Source organism: Rattus rattus, chromosome 12, assembly GCF_011064425.1.
Source record: "Rattus rattus isolate New Zealand chromosome 12, Rrattus_CSIRO_v1, whole genome shotgun sequence".
NCBI classification, from domain to species: domain Eukaryota; kingdom Metazoa; phylum Chordata; class Mammalia; order Rodentia; family Muridae; genus Rattus; species Rattus rattus.
Genome location: NC_046165.1, coordinates 44957076 through 44981252, shown reverse-complemented (window position 1 = coordinate 44981252; position 24177 = coordinate 44957076). Strand labels below are relative to the sequence as shown.

At 37.9% G+C, this 24177-nt stretch overlaps 1 protein-coding gene across 3 annotated transcripts in view; it reads right to left on the bottom strand.

The window, feature by feature from the left end:
• Naa16 (N-alpha-acetyltransferase 16, NatA auxiliary subunit) overlaps positions 1-18863 on the bottom strand; it is a 58530-nt gene extending 39667 nt beyond the window's left edge. For 2 of the 3 annotated variants that reach the window (XR_004389606.1, XR_004389605.1), the window contains exons 1-7: positions 18687-18863; positions 15029-15113; positions 12583-12687; positions 11130-11287; positions 9514-9648; positions 5688-5841; positions 3021-3140 (exon numbers count right to left, since the gene is read on the bottom strand). Coding sequence is in view for 1 of the 3 variants with exons in the window: in XM_032917483.1 (XP_032773374.1) it covers positions 3021-3140; positions 5688-5841; positions 9514-9648; positions 11130-11287; positions 12583-12687; positions 15029-15113; positions 18687-18740 (811 nt within the window). In the remaining 2 variants the exon portion in view is untranslated. The remainder of the gene's footprint in view (positions 1-3020; positions 3141-5687; positions 5842-9513; positions 9649-11129; positions 11288-12582; positions 12688-15028; positions 15114-18686) is intronic. The other variant, XM_032917483.1, reaches the window with a different exon arrangement.
• Positions 18864-24177: the final 5314 nt, after the last annotated feature.

Sequence of the window (24177 nt, the reverse complement as noted above, 5' to 3'; positions counted from 1 at the left end):
TCTTTAGAGACAACAGAGATGGCTCAGCTATCAACAGTACTTGTTTCTCTTGCAGAGCACCTGGGTTTAATTCCCAGCACCCATATGGTGTCTGTAATTCTAATCCAGAGGACCCAGCCCCTCTTCTGGCATCTTTGAGCACCAGGTACACACATATATTCATAGACATAAAATATAAATCAGTCTAAAATAACAACAAAAAGAATAGACTCTTTAAAGTGGCAACCATTTCTCCCAAATAACATAATAGAAGTGATAAATTCTACCCAAAAATCATTTAACTTTTAGTACCATAAAGAAAATCCACACAAGAATGACATGCTGTATACAGAATAGTAACAGTGTAACTCCTGCATATTTAGAGATATCATCACATACAAGCAATTAGACTACCTATAGTAATGTTTTAAGGAAAAAAGTTAAACAAATATATTTAAGCTATAGGAGAGGTTTCAGATAAAAAAAATGTAATTTTTAAGACTAATCCACAGTCTCAGGCATGGTGGCACAATCCTTTAATTCCAGTACGAGGGAGGCAGAAGCAGGTGGGTGTCTCTGATTTCAAGGCTAGCCTTGGTCTACACAGTTCTGTTTCTGAACTATCAGTCAATCGATCCTTGGTAAATGCAAACAGGGTATCTTCACAGTAAATGAGCTGTTTGTATTAAGATTATAAAAGATTGTATTTGAAGATGTAATCTGGAAGATTTGAATAATTTGGAGAGGTAATTTGTGACTCATACCCCCTGTACTATGTTTTGGAGTGCCAATATGGTTGGATTTTTAAAATGGGGATCTCTGAAAAATATTTTTTCATATTCTGTTAACAACTTAAAGACTTCATAGAGCATTAAGGACCTTTACCTAAATTATATAAACGAAGGTTACTAAGTATACTTAAAAAAAGAGATATCTCTGCATTACATCCAGATAAAACAAATCTTATATATGAAGTTAAGTTGGTATTAAGATATTACTGTTTTAATGCCCTAGTTGAAGTAACAAGCTGGGGGGAAAACATCTGAAGGACTCTAAAAACATAGGTAATGTAATAGTTGTAAAGCAATATTTTATACCATCAAGCACCTTAAAATGTGAACTACGGTACAGTTATTTTACTAAAACATTTAAGGACTTTACTATTAACTGCTTGTCAGTGTGGTGTTTAACCTTCACTGTCAACTTGAATGGATTTGGCTTCACCTAAAACAAACTCTGGGTCTGACTTCGAGAGCATCGAAAGAGGCTAAACAGACAAGGGAGGATCCAGAGAATGAGCAGCCCCATCCCATGGGTGGAAATCCAAGGGCAGAATGAGAGAGAAGGGGGGGCAAGCTGAGCACACATATTAATCACCTCTGCTTCCTGTCACTAGCCACTTCATTGTCCCACCCCATTGTCCTACAGTGGGCCAAAATAAACCCTTCTCTACCTGTTTTTGTCTAGTGACTAGGCATTAGTTAATAACTAGACATTTAAGGAAAAAGGCCATAGTTATTTTACATTTCCACCTGGAAAACATGTAACTTTTGCCCTGTTTTTTCAAACACTATTTAGTCAATATTTTAATCATTTTCCTAAAAAGATGCACTTAAATTTTTTTTTTAAAATGTTGTAACTAGTCCAGACATACTTTCTGTAAATAAATACCATTTTAAGTTGGGTCTCGTGGTGTGTGCCTATATTAGAACTTGGGATAGAAGAATTGAGTTCAAGGTCAATCTCAGTTACATACCAAGTTCAAAACCAGCCTCAGCTACAAGACCTTGTCTCAATAAAATAAAATGAAATAAAATTATATTTTTGATTTTGGGAATAGTAACTGCTCCTATCAATATTCAATTCTACAAATTTAAGACAAAATTTGGATAACAATCTCAGGAATTCTCAAAAATTTCACAGCTATCTAATTTCAAGATACATATTTTTCATTGTCCACAAATTGACTTGGCTTGAAGAGAACGATTTTCATATTGCCTCTCTATACTATATAACCTCAGTGAATATTCTCTCACTCAACCATTATATTTAAAGTCTAAGATAACAGATCTCTAGTGACATAATATTAATTATGCCATTTTCCAGAAAGGAAATACTCATTCTTTTCCTCATCTCTCTAGTTAGGTTTCTGTGTTTTGTGTGTGTGTATGATGTGTGTATTGGATGTTCATATATGTAAGTGCAGGTGACTGCATGGCATTACGTATAAGAGGCCAGAGGACAATCTCTTGTATCAAGTCCTTACCTTCTACCTTGTTTGAGACAGGTTCACTGTTCGCTGCTGCATACTCCAGACTACCTGGACCACAGGCTTCCAGATAACAAACATGTCTAGATTTACATGAGTTCTAGATACCTGACCTCGGACCCTCACACTTCCTCAGCAAACACTTTATACACTGAGGCCTCTCTCCAGGCCTGTATTTGTTTTGGAAACAGGGTCTTAATATGTAGTTCAGGCTGCCCTTGAACTCCTAAGTTTCCTACCTTAGCTTCCTAGGATTATAGACACGCATCACCAGGCTTGACTCTTGTTTACTAAAATTTTAAATGACCCTTACTCTCACTGGCAAATTCAGAGTCTATTTCTTCAGGATTCCAATGTATACTGAAGAAGATCAGCTGAGACATCCAGCCTCATGCAATAGATTCCTGGACTATCAGGAGACAACCATTGTTCAATAGCTGGACCATAGCCTTCGAGCTGCTCTAATAAATCCATTTTTACATAATACATATTCATTCTATCAGTTTGGTTCCTCTAGAGAACCTGAGAAACACAGACCCTAATATGAATTTAAAAAAAGATTTTAAATGAGTAAAGGAATTTAAAAGGATCTATTAGCATTGTTATTTAAGTATAAACATTTTAGCTCATTTTCATGCCCACATATAATCTGTTACTTTACTACATGGAAAAACAATTGTTAATGTTAAAATTATCTATCTTTAAAGATTAGTATACCTTTCATTTTATCACACTTCAAAAACTAGTTAAGTGGAGAAAAATCATTACATACGGAGTTGCAATGCTTTTTCCAAGCCTTCATAATAACACCAATTTTCTGCATTCCAATCAATCAAGTTTTTGAATACTTCACTGGCTTCTTTTAGTCTTCCCAATTTCAACAGCATTTCCCCTAAAATTAAGTTTAAACATACATTTATTTTATTTAAACATTACTTTTCTGACCCAAGAGAATTCTCTAAGCATTATTAATAAACAGATAATTTAGGAAAACCTCAATTCTGTGTGCTTCCCTTAGGGCATATTATATATTAATGTACAGTTTGTCTTCAGAATGAACCACTTTCATTTTTGACTCCTTCCCATACCCTAAATATACAGACAGATACTAACTTCTTAGTAAAAAAATTCTTTTCAATATACATATTTTTATGGCCTCCTGGAGATAACTAAAGCAAAACAGTAAAATCCAACTGGCAAATCATCCACATGAAATATGCCAACCTTATTACTGTAAAATTTAAATGTGTCTTCCTTGATCAGTTCCTGTACTAAGTGACTGTCCATTCTCTTGGTTTCTTTTCTAGACCATTAAAATTGTTTAAGCACAATTATTTAACTAAACAGTATTTCACAGCAAGAAATCACATAAGCCATGGTGATAAGGTTTAAGTTCAAAATCGATTTACAAAAATCGCCAAGTGGGTCTGGAAAATAAGGCTCTAAAACCCCTCAGACACAATGGGAAATACATTTAAACTAAGGTAAAAGAGGCTTTTTTAAATGAATATACCACACATTCCTATTCCTAATAGTTCCCATTCCCCAAGGAACCATCTAAAAGAAAAAAAGGCTCTGGAATAGCTCTATAATATTATTTAAGATTCTGTAATGTTATATAATTATATACAATCAATTTCCAAAATAAAATTAAACTAGGTATATTACATTGTACATACCAACTTTGTGAATTTGAGCAAGGTTAGGCCTGATACAAAAGGGGCTGGCACCACTGTTGGGAACAGAGAAACAACGAACACACCCTAACTCCTGCACAACTGTTATTTTGCCCAATCTAATCACTGTCCTGCTTACCCCACATATAACTGGCGACAGCATATTTTTGACTCCCATAAACATGTTATCTGCTACCGCCATGAAGCAAACAGTGTCAGGATGCACAGAACAAACAAGTGCACATACTTATCAACTAAGTGAAAATATACTAACGTTTACAACTTTTAAAAGGATGTTTGCAAGCTAATGATTACAAATGACATAAATATCAGAATACTAAATGGGCCTACAAAGTTCACTGAAAAAAATAACATAGCCCAACACCTCTATAAGCCATATTGAGAACTGGCTAATTTATTCAAGATTAGAGGGCCCCAAATCTTTGCCGACAACATTATGAATGAATGTGGTGATGTAATGAAGCTATTTACAAGATTTTTTTTAAATGAAACCAATGTCACTGTATCATATTTATTTTGTAATAACTGTATTCTTTCTTAATGTTATAAGACAAAGAAAGCCAGAGAAAAACAGCTGTGCCTGAGAATATTAAGATTTAATCACAAAAATAGCAATAACACAATAAGAAGGAAAAATAATTGCCCTTTTCTTTGGTTCCATCACAGATAGTAGAATAAGAAAAAGAATACTTAATTATATTTTATTGATAGTTTGAAAAATAGTGCTGTCACTAATACTGATAGTAATATTAATTATAATAAATTACTAAGTTAGGTATCAGAAAGCCAGCTAGGTGCCTAAAAGCATGTATTGCTCTTGCAGAGAATTTGAGTTTAGTACCAGCACTCAAACTGAGCAGCTTAGAACCACCTATAACTGCAGCTTCAGGGGATCCAATGCCTTTACATCCCTGACAGCTGCATCACCTATTATACCCACATATAGCCAGACACACACACACACACACACGCACACCTATTATAGCCACATAGACAGACACAGACACACACACACCTATTATACCCACATATAGACAGACACACACACACACACACACACACACACACACACACACCTATTATATCCACATACAGACACAGACAGACAGACAGACACACACACCCCTACATAGTTAAAAGTAATAAAAAACAAATCATAAACAAACATACAAAAAAACCCAAAAAACTGGGGTTGAGGATTTAGCTCAGCGGTAGAGCGCTTGCCTAACAAGTGCAAGGCCCTGGGTTCAGTCCCCAGCCCCGAAAAAAAGGAAAAAAAAAAAAAAAAAAAATCAACAACAAAAAAAAAACCCCTAGAGGCTGGAGAGATGGGCTCAGTGGTTAAGTGCACAGACTACTCTTGAAGAAGACCTGGGTTCCATTTCTAGCAACCACTCGGCAGCTTACAACCATCAAAACCTCCAATTCCAGAGGACCAAACACCTTCTAGTTTCTGAAGGCACCAGTCATGCACATGGTACACACACACATGCAAAGCAAAACATTCATATACATAAAATAGAAACCCAAGTCAGAAAATGCTACATATTAGCAAGAGGACAACAGCTCCTTAGTTCCCCCCATGTCATCAAAAGAATGTCATGGTGATTAAATTAATAATGGTTTAGTAACCAAGTGCTTAGACAGCCACTAAATACATAGGGTTAATTGTTAGGACAAAAATGGCCATTTTAAAGGGCTATTTAAAAAACAAAACAACAACAACAACTAAATCAACTTACCCTTAATTTCTTCCACCAAAAGTTTATCACATATCAACTTCTCATATGTTTCTATATGTTCCAAAGATTCCTGAAATAAATTTGCCTCTCTCATCACTTGATTCTGATATAGTAACAGTTCGCTATATTCATACGCTATTTTGTTGGGAGGAACCTAGAAGAAAACAACCAAATTATCTTATTTGTGAAACTATATAAATTGTTACAGATCTTTAAATTTTTTACTCAGGATTCTTTTGCAAATTTAATCCAGAAGCAGTTAAAAATAGGTTAGTAAATGGTCAATTTCATCTTTAGAATAAAACAGGTTTATAAGGCCAAGTGAAGAGGAAAAGAGCTTAAATCCAGATATAAAAGTGGGTGACACCTTAAGGAATCTGCCAAAAACTTTTAAAGAAAAAACAGAACCAATAATGGAATTTAGCAAAGTTTTATACAAAATTTCCTCAAGAAAATACTGTGAAGCAGGGCATAGCAGAGTAATGTCAGCACACACAACTGTAATCCAATGCTCAAAGAAGCAGATGCAAGAGACTTCAGAATTTAAGGCCAGCCTCAGAGACAGGAAGGACGGAAGGGAAAGCTTCCTTAGGCACCTTTCTAAATTACGTGGTAAGGTCTAAGGAGCACCAAAGAGTTATTCTCTTCCTGCCCTTTATACTGTACCCAACAGGACAGGAAGAGCTGAGGCACTGTTATAAAACCTCTTGAGTGTTGTAGGCCTGGTCCAACACATCCACACAGAAAAAGTAAAAAACTGTAAGTTGGTTATGGACCAGATCAACAAAATTAGTAACTTAACCTAGAATGACCAAAGGGAAAAACAGATAGCATTAAAATCAGAAACTAAATCAGAAACTAAACATCAACACAGGCCTGAGATTTAAAGAAGAGGAGGAGGGGGTTGGGGATTTAGCTCAGTGGTAGAGCACTTGCCTAGCAAGCGCAAGGCCCTGGGTTCAGTCCCCAGCTCGAAAAAAAAAGAAAAAAAAAAAAAAAAAGAAGAGGAGGAGGAGGAGGAAGAAGAGGAGGAGGAAAGAAAGAAGCAAAGATAGATTAAAAGAGAAAGATAGATTAAAAGAGAAGACCACAGAAAATTAAATGAGAAATAAAATTAATAAGATGAATTAAATAAAAGCTTTTATAAAAAAACTGACTGAAAGGGCTGGAGATGGCTCAGCAGTTAAGAGAACTGGCTGCTCTTCCACAGGTCCTGAGTTCAATTCCCAGCAACCACATGGTGGCTTACAACCATCTGTAATGGTATCTGACGCCCTCTTCTGGTGTGTCTGAAGACAGCTACAGTGTATTCACATACAAAAAATAAATTTAAAAAAATGATTGAAGACATAAAAAAAATCTAAATAGCAATAGAAAATAAAATTCATAATAAATATCCCATAAAGACCAAGACGAGATGGCAGCACAGGTGCATTCTACCAAATGTTTACAGAATTAATGCCAATCCTTCAGAGTATTTCATAACGGAACAGAAGGAGACACTTCAAAACTTAAACCCTGAGGCCAGTATTACCCTGATATAAAACAAAACCAACCAACAAAAACCCCTATAGACCAATATCCCTTTGCCCAGGGTTGATGAGTGTGTGTTTGGGGGGGGGGGTGTCTTCTGTTGGTGGTAATTTTTGTTTTGTTTTGATCCTCTTACTATGTAGACCAGGCTAGTCTGGAACTCAGAGGCCTGCCTCTGCCTTGCTGGAAATAAAAGCATATGCCACCATACCCTGAGATGATCGTTGTAACTTGACACATTCTAGAGTCATCTGGGAAGAGGGTCTCAGTTAGCCTGTGGGCATTTCTGTGGGAGATTATCTCAACTGATGTGAGAGAATCTCCTTTCCCTAGGCCTGGGAACCTATACTGTATAAGAGAGAAGAAAACAAGCTAAAGATGTAAATGCATGCATTCACTCTCTTGGCTCTGACTATGGATGTCACTGGATACTCAAGTTCTTGCTGCCTTGACTTCCCTGATATGACTGCAACCTGGAATTGTGAGCTTAAAATAAAACCGTTTCTTCCCTAAGTTACTTTGGTTAGGATGTTTTATCACAGCAACAAGAAACGAAAAAAAGACATCTAGTATTCCTACACTTCATTAATAACAGGAAGACATAATTGGGTCAGGGAGATAGGCAAGTGGGTAGGGAGTGTTTTACAACCTAAGCTCAATTTCCAGGAACTGTACGATAGAAGGAGAGAACCAACTTCTCCAAGTTATCCTCTAACTTCCATATGTTGCACAAGCACAAAGAAATATTAAAAAAAAAAAAAGATGTAAAAACCAATAAATAACTGGCACGAGGCATCTGCACAATACAGAGAAACAAAATTCATATAACAGTGCTGGTGAATGTTTAAATTAGTATAGCTACGTCACAAAGCCATAATACCAGATGTAGCGCAGACATAATTACAGTCCCAGAACTGTTAACTTTTATAATTCCAGTTTTAGATTTACACTAAAGACAAACACAAATGTAGTCAACGCAGCAGCAAATAAGGGCATTTATAATAGCACTGTTCTTAATAGAGACAAAGTAGACAAACTATTCCTCATTTATACAACACAACAAAACAGTGTTTTAAAAAATGGATAAATGAGCCCTAAATTAATATTAATAAGTCTCCAAAATGTTGAAAAAAAAAAGCTAACAGGTTGGGGAGATGGCTTAAGGAATAAATCACTTGCTATAGAAGATGACGACCTGAGTTTAGATCACTGGAACCCATATTAAAAGCCTAAAGTAGTAGAATTGCAGCAGCTGCAATCCCAAAACAATTACAAGGAGGTATGTGCTGTAGACAGAACTGTTCAGCAAGCCACCTAGTCTATAATACACAGCACACGCATACATACACACACACACACACACACACACACACACACACACAAGACCCTTTCTCACAGCAAGATGGAAGGCAAGAACTGTCTCTTGGAGTTTTCCTCTGACTACACACACACACACACACACACAGTCACCCACTCACAACACACAAAAGATAAAAACTATCAGGCTAGAAACAGTGATACATGCTTATAACTCCAGGACCAAGAAAGGTAAGCTTAGAGGATCTTGAGTTCAAGGCCAGCCAGGACTACACTATGAGACCCTGCCTTAAAAACTAACAAGCAAACAAAAACTCTCATGTAAATTCTTAAATATATAAACAAGTCTGTATCTTTTATAGATGTATGCATGGCATACATACAAAAAGGAATCTCTGTACTAATTTCAGATTAGTGGTTACCTCTGGAAAGGTGCAGGAAAAACTTAAGCTACTTCTATATAATTTTTTAAGTAAAACCTTTAACAATTATAGAAAGTGTTAACATATGTAAATGAGCTAATATGCTTTATATTTTTTATAAAACAGGTTAAGTATTCTAAATATTCTAAATAAATTAACATAGAACAAAAATATACCATTTCCATATCCCTAACTAAAGTAATATATAATCATAAAAACAATTCATCTTCCAAATTCTTTTCATTTTACTATTTTTCTAGTTCTGCAGATTGACCAGGGCTGTGCACCCATAATACAACCGACCAGACAAGCACTCTTCCTGAGCTCCACCACCAGTCATCATGTTTTATTTCTTTATCTGTCAGAATACTGTTGAGATTACTATCCACAAAGCTTAAGAATTAGTTTATTTTATACTGGGAATTCTACATTTTAAACTTTTCTTAATTATTTTGAGATATTTTTCATTTTTTTCAGTTTTCTAAGAAAAATTTAAAGGTAAAACTCAAACTATTTTAGCCTGCAATATTAGGAAAAAGTGTTAAAGTTCTTACTTGCTGTGTTTGTCTAAATTCTTCTAACAGTTTTAGCGCGGTATCATAATCTTTCAGCAAATGGTAAGCGATGGCATATCCAATCCAGGAAGCACGCTGTGTCGGGCGTAACTGAAGAAGTTGGTATCTTGTCTCCTAGGAAAGAATTGTTTTTTCTAAGTTCTTTATTTATCTAACATGTTTACATTTTATCTGAATTTTAATAATCTTTAATAACACTATAATTAATTCAATCAACAAGTACCAGTTCTAAAACATTATAAAAATGTTCTTCACATTTCTAATCTAAGTCAAGTCTCTGTTCCTTGTAGTCCTTGCTGTGAGGCTGTTACAAAATTAGGATAGCTCTGACTATACTAGATTCTTAAAGCTATTATATGAAATTAGCTTATTTATATTATTGTAAGTGGTCTCCAATATAGGATGGAGCCAGGAAAAACACAATGGGGCTCTTCCAGTGGAAATGCCCACTGCCAATATGAAACAGCTGAATTTCTGTAATATTATGAACAAAATATCAGAAATCCTTCCACGGATACACTAGAAAAACCAAGGTTATTCTGTGTAGCAGAAAATCCAACTTTTCTACAGAGGCCCTACCTCCCAGGAGTAGCTCATTTCTTTCTCAATGTTTTCGCACACTGAGTCTAGAAAATGTCTATTTAACTTTGCTGACTATTCCATGGTTACAAGTGGTGCAAAGGAGGCCATTCTTTTCAGGGCCTCTTAGCCATCGCTGGTCCCTTTTCATAGAACATCAAAGTACAACACTTTATATTACGTTCACTCTTGCTTCTGTCACTCGCTCCTTCATTTAAGCGTGGGTCAGTTTTTCTCTCTGGCAAATACTAATGTGGGCCCAAGTTCAGTTCCCAGGACACACTCTGGGCAACTCACAACTGCCTATCATGTTAGTTCTATAAAATCCAGTCCCCTCTTGTAGCCTCCATAGGTACCTAGATACCTATGGACAAATAGAGACAATACCACACATAACTAAAGAGAAAAATGGATCTTTAAAAATACCATTTTCGTGCTCGCTTCGGCAGCACATATACTAAAAATACCATTTTCATGACAATCCTTTCCATAGTATTTTATGCTCACTAACTTAATAAAAAAAAGCTAAGTAATCTTCAGATTTCAGTAAAAGCTGAATGTCAAGTCCATTTTCAGTTTAGCAAAAATGTTAAAACAAAAGATATTAGTATAATATCTTTTTATTGTGTGTGTGCGTGCATGTGCACACATGAGTACACATGTGGAAGCCAGAAAACAACTTTCAGAAGTCTGTTCTCTTCCTCCACAGTTTAAGTCCCAAGGACTCAGGTCATCAAGCTAGGTGGCAAAGGTCTTTATTCTGCTATCTCAGTTTACCCTTATTTAATGCTCAAGTATTATCATAGGGCAGTCCAAGTGGGTATAACATCTTGCCTTAGGCTTACTTCATCCTGAATTCTATTAAAATTTTAATCTTTACCCCAAGTGTTGTAGCATATACCTTCAATCCCATTACTCAAAAACAAACAAACAAACAAACAAACAAACAAAAACAAACAAACAAAAAAAAAACCCCTTGGCCCCTGTATTGAAAAAGTACATTTAAAACTACTTACTCGATAACCTTCAAGATCTCTCATCTGAATCTGCAATAGAGAGAGATCCCTCAATATTTGCAAATTATCTTTATCTAACTTGAGGGCATTTCGGTAGCACTTAATAGCTTCATCATACTTCTTATCAGAACGTTGCAGGAGCCCATATACATGCCAACCTATCAAGTTAAGGAAACACAGACAGCCAGACACTACAATATACATTGCAATAATCTCAAAAGTATTTCATCTGGAATGTGTTTCACAGTGATCTGGGATCAGAGGGAAAGGACAATTAGAAACAGGCAAATACAAGCACAGCCAAGCTTTGACTATTCAAGCTGGGTGATGGGGACACAATGATTCAACACTCAATCTCTCCCATTTTATCCATGCTTGAAATTTTCCATAATATTTGTAGGTAACTTTTAGAAAATTCTTGGCAAAAATTTGTAACATTTTCCTACATTCAATTTCCTGCTTTTGTAACCAAACAATCTCAAAATTCACTTATATAAAGATTGTCTTTATTTTCTAAAATAAGTTTAGATATTATCCAATTCTAAGTAATATAACCACCATTTAATTCACTAGTGATATTAAAAGACACAAAATTAATTTTTATTCTCTTAGTTTATCTTATGCCAAACCCCCAAAACTACCATAATTACACTGTAGGGTAAAGTCTGGGATAAGAAAATAATCATTTAGTATTTTGAGAGACTCCTAAGTTAAATATGTGAAAATATGGAGACTATGAATGGCAAATATTAGTCATATGCTAAATGAATTAAATGCCAGATATATAAGGGTACTATGTTAAAAGACCAAACACAAACATGGGAAATGAAGAAATTTCAACAATCCTTCTTTAAAAGTTTTTTAAATTGGTTTACATGTTGAAATACTAGCAAATGAAAGGTACTGTAAATATTGAGTAAAGTAATAGTTGTATCTGTGTTAATAGAATTCAAGCTATAGAACCAGTTTTTCCTGACACAAAATAAAACCTGGTTTTCATTTCATTTGCTAGTTTTGCAGTGCTAGGGGTTATACCCAGGACGCCTTGCATGCACTGGGTAAGCACTCTACTACTGAGCTACAGATCCAGCTAAACTTGTTTTAAAATAGGTTTCTTCTAAATTTAAAAATTCATCTAAAACTTCTAAAAGAAAATTCAAGAAACACAAGTACTTATATAAATTAAAAAACTAAAATTCATTTTCTGAAGTAGGGAAATATCAATCAATTCATGGATGTTTAAGGAAAGAGCTGGTCTCTGTCTCTCTATGAAGATTTTCTTTAAAATACTCCAGAAAGGATCAAGGAACAGAATACTGCTGATGAGTAATGGTTAAATACATAGACTTCACTAAAATTCCTAAGATTTCAAGTTTCACAGAAAAGTTGTAAAATTTGAATTAGAAAAGACAAGTAAATGAAAACAAAACCACAAAACTATGGCAAAGGATACAGACATGACTCCTGACGTCACTGCGAAGTCCTTTACGAACAAATTCATACGCTTCTTCTCTTTTTCCTAAACAGTTCAATGTTAATCCTTTCATAGCCAAAGTCTCTGAAAAATAATTTTAATCTGTTTACAAATCAAAGATTCGAGTCACTCTCCTAGCACTCCGTTAGTATCTGGGATCTAAAGTACTAACTACTCTTACCCCAGGGCTTTTATCTTCATTACAAAGGTACAAACGATAGACTTACTGTTGGCTTGAAGCATCTCCCCACCCCACTGAAACCAATTTTAACTAATCATAATCTAGTTTATACCTCACGAAATGACTGGCTACCTAAATATATACACTGTAATCAGTATCACCATACTCAATACTGAAGTCGTATTCTAAAATGCCTTAGACTGGAATAGAGTTCTACCCTTTACAGGACTCTATATGGAGGGATTTATCCTCTGAAAAGTTTAACAAAGCAGGCATCCCAGTTCTCTTGAATTAAATTTACAGTAGTTCTATACTTTTGCAAGGCCAGTTCATTTCTGTGTGTTTCTATACACGTTTTTGTGTGTGAGTGCAGCTAAATACATCAGGTACACATGTGGAAATCAGAGGACAGCCTCAATGTTATTCCTCGATGTACACTTTCTTTATAAGGCAGGATCTCTTTGCTTTTAGCTAGGCTAGCAGGTCCAAGAGCTTCCAGAAATTCTCCTATCTACACCTCTCAGCTCACTGTAGAGGCACTGGAATTACAGACGCCCCACCCCCACCCCCAACCTGATTTTACATGGATTCTGAATATGTGAATGCAGGTCTTTGCAATTGCTCAGAAGAATATTGCCCACCAAGTATTGCCACCCAAGTATTGCCCCACCCAACTGAGACCAATTCTAACCACTCATAACCTAATTTTTTTGTTTGTTTGTTTACTTAAGACAGGGTTTCTTTCTTTCTGACTATCTTGGAACTCTGTAGACCAGGTTGGCCTTGATTAAAGGAATACACTACCAAAGCCTGGCTCAAAATCTAATTTATACCTCACAAAAGAAGAGTGACACTAGTTTGCATTTGGAAAGGATAACATTGTACTACAGAAAAGCAACCCAAGAAAATGTTAGGAAATTAATGAAAGATGAAGATGATTTATAATAAAGTATTTCTCTGAAAAACTCCACAAAGGAGTTACTTAAGATAGTAGCAGTGATTTTCAAACCGATCTCTACAGATCAAATAGTTTTCAGAACAGTGTTTCACTTTACAAAGAAATCCTGTCTTTAAAAAAAGAAAAACAAAATGATAAAAAACTTTATACTATGATTGGTTAGAATTAGTCTTAGTGGGGTAGGGCAATTATTTAGTAGGCTGAGCAATTGCAAAGACCTGAATTCACATATGCAGAACCCATGTAAAGTTTCATTTTCTAAAACTTCATAAAATGAAAGCTTCTATTTCCTTCAAAAGATTATCTAGTAGTTTTAGAAAGGTGAACAGTATCAGCCTATTTTCCCTAATTAAATGATCTTAAAAGTTGTCCAAGTCTAGTAGTCTAAGAGAACTTAATTAGCTATGTTATGTTATAGACCATAATTTTCTAAAACAAATCTGATCTTTTCAACAAACAATTCCAACTAGTAAAAATGATGGAAAAATAAATGTAGACTTTATTAGGAAGAATTTAAAAAAACCCTTAACAACCTAATTATGAATTGATGTAACATATTATAAAGATGAGGCAGACAGGAGCCAGATACATGGCTCGGTGAGTAAACACTTGGCACCAAGCCTGACAACCTGTCCCACCCATGGGACCCACATGGTAGAAGGAACCAATTCTCTGAAGCTGTTCTTGGGCCTCCACACATGTACTGTGGAATGCATGCAACCGTACACACACTCACACATGATAAACATAAAAATAATACATCAAAAACATCAAAGAATAAAATGTGTCTATCTTCACACTATTCTATACCGCAATAACAGCCTACTTTTATACAAGAAACTGAAGTAAAAAATTAGAGTCTAGTCAGAGTGACAGATGAAAGAAATTAAGCATCCCCAGCCCAAAAGTCCCAAATTCTAAATGATCCAAGATTTGAAACTAGAATTTCAAGGTTTTTTTGAATTGGTGTATAGAACTGGTAATCTAAACAAGTAATCCAAAATCTGAACTCCTCAAATATCTGAAGTCCTTCTGAAGGGGGATATTAACATGCACATTACCTCATCCAATTGTCTCAACTTCCTCATCTGAAAGTAAAGGCACTGCATACAGTAAAGCATGAAACCAGCTCAGCAGAAGATTCACTTGAAACATAACCAAAAAAATGCTAAACATTCATGCACAGACCACAGCCTTAGAACCTGAGCACTCCTCCACTGTCAAAAGTCCTCCTGGTTTTAGAATTATATTCTCCCAAAGCAACACCGCAACACGTGAGACAGTACCTCCATGGTCAGCGAATTTCGGGTTCGAAAGAATCATCTTGCAAAACTTGAGGCCATTTTTGTACTGTTTCTGTTCGTAACATTTCTAAAAGGAAACAGCAGGTTATTTTATAAAACAATGAAGCAATTTTCATTATATCATGTACATTTAAATTGAAGATCCGAAGTCTAAAATGTGATGACGTGCTCTTCTATTTATATTAATCACAGCATTAAGTGCAGCTATATATGCCTTGACATATAACATTTCCACTTATAATAAGAGATAAAGACATAAATGAATAAACTCAATAAATGCATAATCATCAACCAACACTGACACAGAATATAGTAAAGAACTTTAAAGCCATACAACTGTGACTTAGTACCCACTGACTGACTTTCCCCAGTCCCTTCCTCCAGTTATTCTCATCTACTCCTGGTAACCTCTGTTCAACTTTTCTGGTATCAAACTTCTTTTGGTTACACATGAACCGTAGAGTCCCTAAAGTCTCTGTCTATGCCTGGCTTATTTCACTTACCATGCTGTTTGATTTCATCCATGTTGCTGAAAATATTATATCTTCATTCTTTCTATAGCTGATTACTATTTCATTGTATGTACCACACTGTTTTATCCATTTATCAATTGAAGAACATTTAGATTGTTTCCATTTATTGGTCATTATGCATGATATTGAAGTGTTGTAATAAACACTACAGATGACTCTTCAACATACTGATCTCAATTCCTTTGGATATTACAGCAGTGATAGCAGGATCATATGGTAATTCTATGGGTATTCTAGTTTTAGTTCGATTTGGTTTGTTTTTAGAAACTCCCTCCATAGTTTTTTTTAAGTGTGCGTGTGTGCATGCTTGCGTGCACACGCACATGTACAGATCAGAAGACAATTTATAGATCTTGTCCTTATTCGTACCTTTCCACAGGCTCCAGAGATTGAACTGTGGTCCAAGCACTTTATCTGCTAGGCCATCTCACTGCCCACCATACTGCCTTCTATACTGGCAGCACTGACTTCCATTACAAAAAACGATGTGCACGGGTTCCATTTTCTCCACAACCTTCCTTGCCAGCACTTCTCTTGTCTTTTTAATTTTATTTAGTTCTTAACACAAATACAAATCTACCTTTGTTCCAAACCGTGGTGCAGCTACAAAGACTATCATTCATCTAACACTAACATAAAAGGCATCTCTACTCCCAAATCACACAAGTCGAGCTCCTCTCCACTTTCTCATCCACTATACCCTTCAGACTAGATGTTCATCTCTCAGTATTCAAGCTTTCCCCCACTTAGGACCTCTACACTATATTCCTTTGAACTAAAATGTTCTTCCTCCAATCCTGCCGTGGCTGCTCCTTCTGATCTAAGCCACTCTTCACCTACTTGGCCATGCTATGTAGTTCTGCCAGCCTCCTTCCCTCTGCCTATCTCTACTATCTGTTACTCTCTTTCATCTGCTACACAGTGCTATCCATCTATTGTCTCTGACAGTCTTATTTATTATTTACTGTCTATCTTCAGAACCATCTGTGAACCCTAGGAAAATGAATTCTTGTCTAGGTTTCCTTACGCTAGACAAGTAATCAAGAGCTCAATTAAAACTATTCTTCTAAATTCAAAGCAAAATGGCACCAAGGGCATACACAGCTAATTCTTGTAGCAAATGATGTGGAGGTGGTAACTTTAGAGTCTTCATTAAAATATATTTAAATTCCTTGATTGGCTCTGGAAGATTACTGAATGGTTAGAAGATAAAGGTAACAGGAAAAATATTGAACCATATGAATAAATTAATAATAGCTATGTGGCCTAGCCTGGTGGCTCATTCCCTACAATTCCAGTCCTTAGGAAGTTGAGACTAAAAGACTGTCATGAGTGCTAGGCTAGGCTAGATTATACAACCCACTGTGGGCTAGAGTGAAAATCTGAAACCTCGCCTCAAAATAAGTAAAATAAAACAGGGCCAGTGAAATGGGTCAGTTAGTAAAGACTCTGCAGCGAGTCTGACAACCTGAGTCTGACTGTGGGAACCCACGTGGAAGGAGACAACTGGAAGCTGCTCTCTGATCTCTGCACGAACACCACAGTGTGCACACAAGTCATAAATAAACGTAATAAAAAATGTTTAAGATCCAACTTGGCCTATAGAGGTTCGCTTGACAAATAACAAAGACAGACGATGAGATATAAGCAGAAGGAACTAATGAGGAAGAGTATCAAGTGTTTTTTAAATAATGCTGATCTGCGACAGTTACCAAAGGCGTGAACATTTTTGTCATTTATTTGCCAAGCATGCTTCTCCACCAACTGTATCAAACTGAGATTTGAAATACTCATCCCAAGGCTAGATGAGGTACAACTATAATCCCAGCATTCTCTAGGCAAAGCATGCATGCATATATATATGTATAGATATATATATAATTTTTTTCATCCCCTAGTTCACTTGTATCATTGATCATTGTTAACATTCTCAATACTAAACGGCAAGTTTCTAATTGGCTTGTATCATTGATCATTGGCTTGAACCAGAACTACGCCTGTAAAGTTTTGTCAGGTGATAGCAATAAAGTCCTCAATGACCAGTGTTTTATACAGCAAAGCTCATCCACAGCTAACTGCTATGCAGCCGTGTGCTCTCAATTTAAATTCACCCTGAAATTTAAAAGCTTGCCTTGCAAGTACCACATTTGCAAATTAAAAAGGCAGCTTAGAAAATACAGCCATTAACTCATATTCTTTTCTAAATCTTAGAGCCCCAGGGCATTCTGAGAAGCATGTCACTTCTCTCCTCCCTGAAGGGATATAACCTGGAAAACCATAAAGGTGCCAAGGTGGCAGATATGCTGGCACACATCCCAGAGAAAACTTCTTGTCTGGGCAGAGTGGCAAATGCCTTTTATCCCAGCACTCAGTTGGCAAAAAGAGCGACTTTAAAATCTAGGCTAGCTTTGTATACATAGAGAGATCCAGGCCAGCCAGAGCTACAGAGTGAGCATGTCTTAAGTAAAACTTAAAACGTAAAGCCGAGCCTCTTTAAGCTTGGCATGGGTCTGACATGACCAAGGCAATTATTATTATTATTATTATTATTATTATTATTATTATTATTATTATTATTACTACTACTACTACTACTACTATTGTCGTCGTCATCATTATCAATTATTAAGGCTTTCTTCAAAGCTACATAAATGGTTTCAAGAAGCGCAAAGCCAGCTTCTGCAGTTTTCATCACAAGGACGAGTTAAAAGCAAGTTTCTGGCAAGTCACTCCCAAAACGGGGCCACCACAAACATGCAAACTCTCCCGCACAGAGGCATGGGCTGCGGTGGACCGCGGGCTCGATTTCCCCGTACCCTCAAGCAGCGGTGATTGGCCCAGCCTGGACCCGAAGCAGCTTTAACTACCCTGACAAGAGGGGGGCGCTGAGCCTACCGCCGCAGAGGGCACCGAGTCGCCGGGGTCCCAGCGGCTTTGCCAGGGAAGTTTCTGGAAAGCTCCGGCAGCGGGGCCAGCCCAGCACGCTACAGAGTCTGGGAGGGAGCGCCGCAGAGGGAGAGAGGGAAGGGGAGCGCTGCGGGGGAGGGAAGGAGAGCCCAGCTCTGAGGTAAAGAAAGCGCGCAGAGGTCGGATGGGCCACCGCTCACCAGCACGCGCTTGAAGAGAGCGCTCTCCTTGGCGGGCAGCTGCACGCAGGGCATCGCGGCGATGGGGAGGCCTGCTGGACCGACCAGCCAGTACCCGGGCCGTGGGTTACCTCAGCGGGATGCCACGGGAAGCGGAACACAGCGCACTCCAGTGGGCGGCCCGGGAGGGAAGCCCGCGCGCGGCAAGATGGCGACCAGGACCCGCCCCCCTGCGGTGCGCATGCGCAGTCTCACGGCCGAGAGAAAGACTAGAAACTTCTCCCTGGGGAGGTCTCCAGCTCAGTGCAGGAGTATGGCTCCTGTCACACACACCCCCACACCCCCACCCCGTCAGCGCCAAACTACTCCCGTGCCCTAATCTCTGAAAGCTGTTCGTCTCACGCTGATTATTAGGCTTCCGCCCTAGATGTTGTAAATTTTTTCCAAGTTAACTTTTATTCTTTTGTTTTGTGCAGTGGAAACCCTGCCTGATACAATGAAGACTCTTGATTTAGAATCCATTTTTCTTGCTGTTTTTAAAACAATTCTTAAAAGAAGCCTTGTCTTTCGGGGCAAATCAAAGTAATGATCATGACTTTAGCGGGAACATGGGCAGACCTTGAAATGATGAAACTGGTGTGAAAGAAATCTCAGCCGTGTAGGGGACCCAACATTTTCAGTAAGAATTGTGGTATTTTTTATGGGTCTACTGATCATCGAGTCTACTGCCTCTTTCTCCATGTAAGCTTCCCAATAATGAGAAAAGCAGGATACAACCCTAGAATGTTTCAGGGACAATTTCTCCAAAAAATAAAACATACTAAGGGTTTGTAACAGCATACAGATAGACATCTGTGACAAGAAGGATCACACGCTAAGTGTTTGTGTAGCATTAAAGTATTAAAAGATATATGTAAACATGTCTATAAACGTATATACATTCTGAATCCTAATTTCTGCACGTGCCTGTTATAATAGCACTGGAAAATCAAATGCAAGAGGATTACAATTTCAACGCCAGGCGAGGCTGTGTAGTGAGAACTTTTTTTAAAAAAGGGGACAAGGAGGAGGCTACAAGCAGCAGGAAATGGTTCAGCTTACAAGCCAGAGTTCATTCTCTAGAATTCGTTTGTTTGTTTGTTTGGTTGGTTGGTTGGTTTTGTTTCAGAGACAGGGTATCTTTGTGTACCTTTGATTGTCCTGTCCTGGTGTTCACTCTGTAGACCGGGCTAGCCTCAAACTCCGAGATTGGCCTGCCTCTGCCTTCCTAGTGCTAGGATCAAAGGTATGCATCACCACTGCCCAAAATGGAAGGTGACTCCAAGATAGGGGTTGCCCATTTCAGTCACTTGCCAGAGATAACTACAGGTAATAATTCTACATGAGGTACCTACCACATTGAAGGATGCAATGTGTGCTTTTAGGTGAACTTCATCCTATGCCCCCCACCCCTTTTGTTTGAGAGGGGTTTTTTGTTTGTTTGTATTTATTTTTGGTTTTTCTTTGTTTTTTGAGACATGGTTTCTCTATGTAGACCAGGCTGGCCTGAAACGTTTAGAGATCTGCCTGCCTCTGCCTCCCAAGTGCTGGGATTAAAGGCCTGTGCCATCACTGCTTGGCCTAAAACAACATTTTGTTTTTGTTTTTCATATTTTGTTCATTTGTCTGTGTTTTGTTTGTCTGTTTATTTAAGAAAACAAAAAGAAGCTGGAGGGGGGTGGGGAGGCTGAAGAGACGACTGAGCACAAATCCCTCCAGGCTAAGCCTACCCTATCTGATGAACTCTGTCCTAGTAAATACCCTGTCTGAGAAACCAAGGCGGACAGCTCCTGAGTTATTAACACCTACGGTTGCTCTCTGACCTCCGCACACGTGCGCGTGTACATATACACACATACTTAGTTGTTTAGGCTATGGTGGGGTAAGACAGGAAGACAAGAATTCAAAACAAAAGCCTCTGCTAGTTGTGCTGCTGACAGTTCCAAGCCCAAATCTTCGTCTATATAAACGATATAATGTCTGCACAAACAGAAGGCCTAAGTGAGCCAGCAGCTGTAATTTTATTACTGCCTTCCTGTTTTGTCTGAAACAAAACTTATTTCTACTTTTCAACAGGAAATGGAGTTAGAACATCATTGTGATCTTCTTTACAGATATATGACTTCAATGCTCAGTCACTTTAAAGTCAAAATTAAAAGAAAAATGCTATGTAAATCAAATTTCAGTGTTTCTGAGAAGGAAAGTCAAATCTTGATTGGGAGCATCTGGGATTTCCAGCTAAACATTCTCTCCTGACACTTTAGACAAGCTGTGCCTCCTTTAGAATCATGCCTTAAGTGAAATAATAGTACAACCACATACCTGTTTATATAACTAGCTGGCCCAGTAAAATCTAGGAGTTTGTTATTATTCCCACAACCAATTTAACCACGAGATTAAAGACTGTTGAGAAGACAGCTGTGGTGGTTTGAATGAGAATACTTCTATAGGCTCGTGTATTTGATTGCTTGATCCCAACCGATGGAACTGTTGGGGAAGGATTAGGAGGTGTGGTCTTGTTGGAGGAGGCTTATTATTGTCACTGGGTATAGGGGGAAAGGCTTTGAGGATTCAAAATACCATGTCATTCCCAGTTAGCGCCTACTCTACCTCGTAATTATTGTCTCAACATATAAACTCATAGCTACTGCTCCATCGCCATGCCCATCTATGTGCAGCCATCCTCTCCAAGATGGAAGAATGTTCAAGTTTCACCCTCTGAAACCATAAGCAAATTCCCAATTAAATGTTTTTTGTTTTTTTTTTTAAGTTGTCATGGTCATGGTGTCTCTTCACAGCAATAGAAAAGTAATTAAGACAACTTATTAGTTTGCATATCACCTAATTCTTCGGAATGGTGGAAACCTTTGGAGGAAGTTAGATCCGAGGGGTATATTCTAGAAGGAGATACTAGAGTGCTGGCATCACTTTGCTTCCCAGTTCTTAAAAGGTGAGCACACTTAACACCATGTTCTGCCTTGCCAGAGGTCCCAAAACAAGATGTCCAGGAGCTGAAACTTTGACAACCACAAAGAAATTATTTCCTTTTCTGTTTTGTTTGGGGTTTTGAGCTGTTTGTTTGTTTGTTTTTGTTTGTGGGTGTTGTTGCTGTTGGTGGTAGGTGGTGGTGATGGTTCAGTTTGGTTTGGTTTTTAGAAGCAAGACTTCTCCTTGTAGCCCTGGCTGTTCTGGAACTCGCTCTGTAGACCGGGCTGCCCTCCAACTCGCTGAGCTCCAACTGCCTCTGCCTCCCAGGTGCTGGTATAAAAGACATGCTCCACCACACCTTGTAACACATTTTTTAAAAGTTTCCAGTGTTAGGGGGTTGGGGATTTAGCTCAGTGGTAGAGTGCTTGCCTAGGAAGCACAAGGCCCTGGGTTAGGTCCCCAGCTCCGAAAAAAAGAACCAAAAAAAAAAAAAAAAAGTTTCCAGTGTTTTACTACCATCTGTGCATGCCAAGTAAGTGTAGTGCCCGTGGAAGACAGAAGAGAACATCAGATTCCCTGGAACTGGAGTTACAGTTGGTTGTGAGGCAACATGTAGGTGCTGAGACTGAAGCCCGTTTTCTGTAAGAGCATCAAGGGCTCGTCAGTACCAATCCATCTCTCCAGTCCTACATAGTGGAAAGGGAATAGTTTGCTAGGCTTTAAATATATTCTTTCAAGCCAGGAAGCAGGATGCATGCTTGTAAACCCAGATCGTTGGTGGGTAGATGCTGGAGGAGCAGAAGTTCAAGGTTACTCTTGGCTACAATAGCAAGTTCAGGGACAGCATGGGCTACGTACGTGAGACTCTATCTGAAATACAGACTGAATAAATATGCCTTTTCAATTACACAGTGTAGATCTCTTTCTGCATTGATAAGCAAGTACATGCCGTATTGTTTTCCTTGCTTAAAAGTTGGCAAATAAAGCAATGTACTAAAAACTAAGTATAACTTTGTCCAAGATTCTTTCTATGTTGAGGGATAACACAAATACAGTACATAAAAATTAATTTATATTTTAAAGATGTTCCACATATTCGTCAGTCTAGTCAAGCTGCTGTACAAAATGCCATAAACTGGTGGTTCAAGTGCCTCACAGTTTGGAGGCCAGAAAGTCCAAGATTAAGATAACAAGGTGAGTTTAGTCTGTTGGCTTGTAGGTGGCTAATTTCTCACGTGCTCACATGACTGTTCTGTGTGGCAATTTTCTAACTGACTTCTACAGCTTTTCCTCTGACTTCCATCTGAGTGTGACACACACTAAAATACGTATTTTCATTATTTTTGGATTGAGGGAGGGTGTGTGTGTGTGTGTGGGGTGTGTCTGTGCGTGGGCGTGTACATGCGAGTATGGGTGCTTGTAGAGGCCCAAAGCATTGGATTCTCTGGAGCGGGACTAAGATGTCGTTGTAAGCCACCTGCTGTAGATCCCGGGAACTGAACTCGGTGCCCTGGGAGAGCAATAAGTGCTCTTAACCAGTGAGTCACGTCTCCAGCCCTGCTTTTGCTTTTGAGACAGGGTTTCACACATCTCATGGTGGCCTCAAACTCAATATATAGCTAATGATGACTCTGAACGTCTGATCTTCGTCTCTACTTCCCAAGTGTGACTTCAGACCCGCCCCACAGTTCCTGGCTTGTGTTGGAAACCAAATTTGTAAGTTTTTTTTTTTTTTTTTTTTTTGTATTCAAGTGGGCTTGAGTTTTTTTGAGACAGGGACTCACTGTTCCCAGGTCGGTCAGTACTCTATAGCCCAGGATGGCCCCCCTAGCCTCCTATCTCAGCTCCTCGTGGGAGGATTTCACATGTGAGCCACCATGATTGCCTCCTTAAATGCACTGTGCTTTAGTTTTCTCGTCTGCAAATGCATTTTAAGATTGTTATAGAAATACACGAATTAATAGGTTTAAAGCATTTAAACTAGTGACTGGTATGCAATAGGTAGAAGTAACTACCTTGAAGTGCATACTAGTAAATGTTAAGTGTTTTACTTTTTCCTATTTATTTATTTATTTATTTATTTATTTATTTTGGTACAAAGTCTTGCTATGTAGTCTTGGCTGGCTTTGTAACTCACCATGTAGCCCAGGCTGCCTCAAACCTATGAAAGCCTCCCCTGCCTCAGACTCCTGAGTGCTGGGATTACAGGTGTAAACACATTTCCAATTTCCGTTTTTTGTATATGTGGTCACAATTTCAGAAAGTAACTATTGAAGCCAGAGATAGGGAATATATTTATCTTCATTCTCAGGGGGGAAAATTGAAGCATGTAGAGATCTTATGACCTCTAAATGTGACAGCTAAGAACTGTATCCTACTGTGTTTGTATGTCTTTACAATTGATTGGACTTTTTTCTTTGCTTTCTCGCCTTGTTTTTTATTTGTTTGTTTTTGAGATGGTGTCTCATGTCTCTAAACACATGCAAACAACACTATCTTAAAAAATTCTAATTTGTAGATATAGTTCCCTATCCTTTGGGTCCTG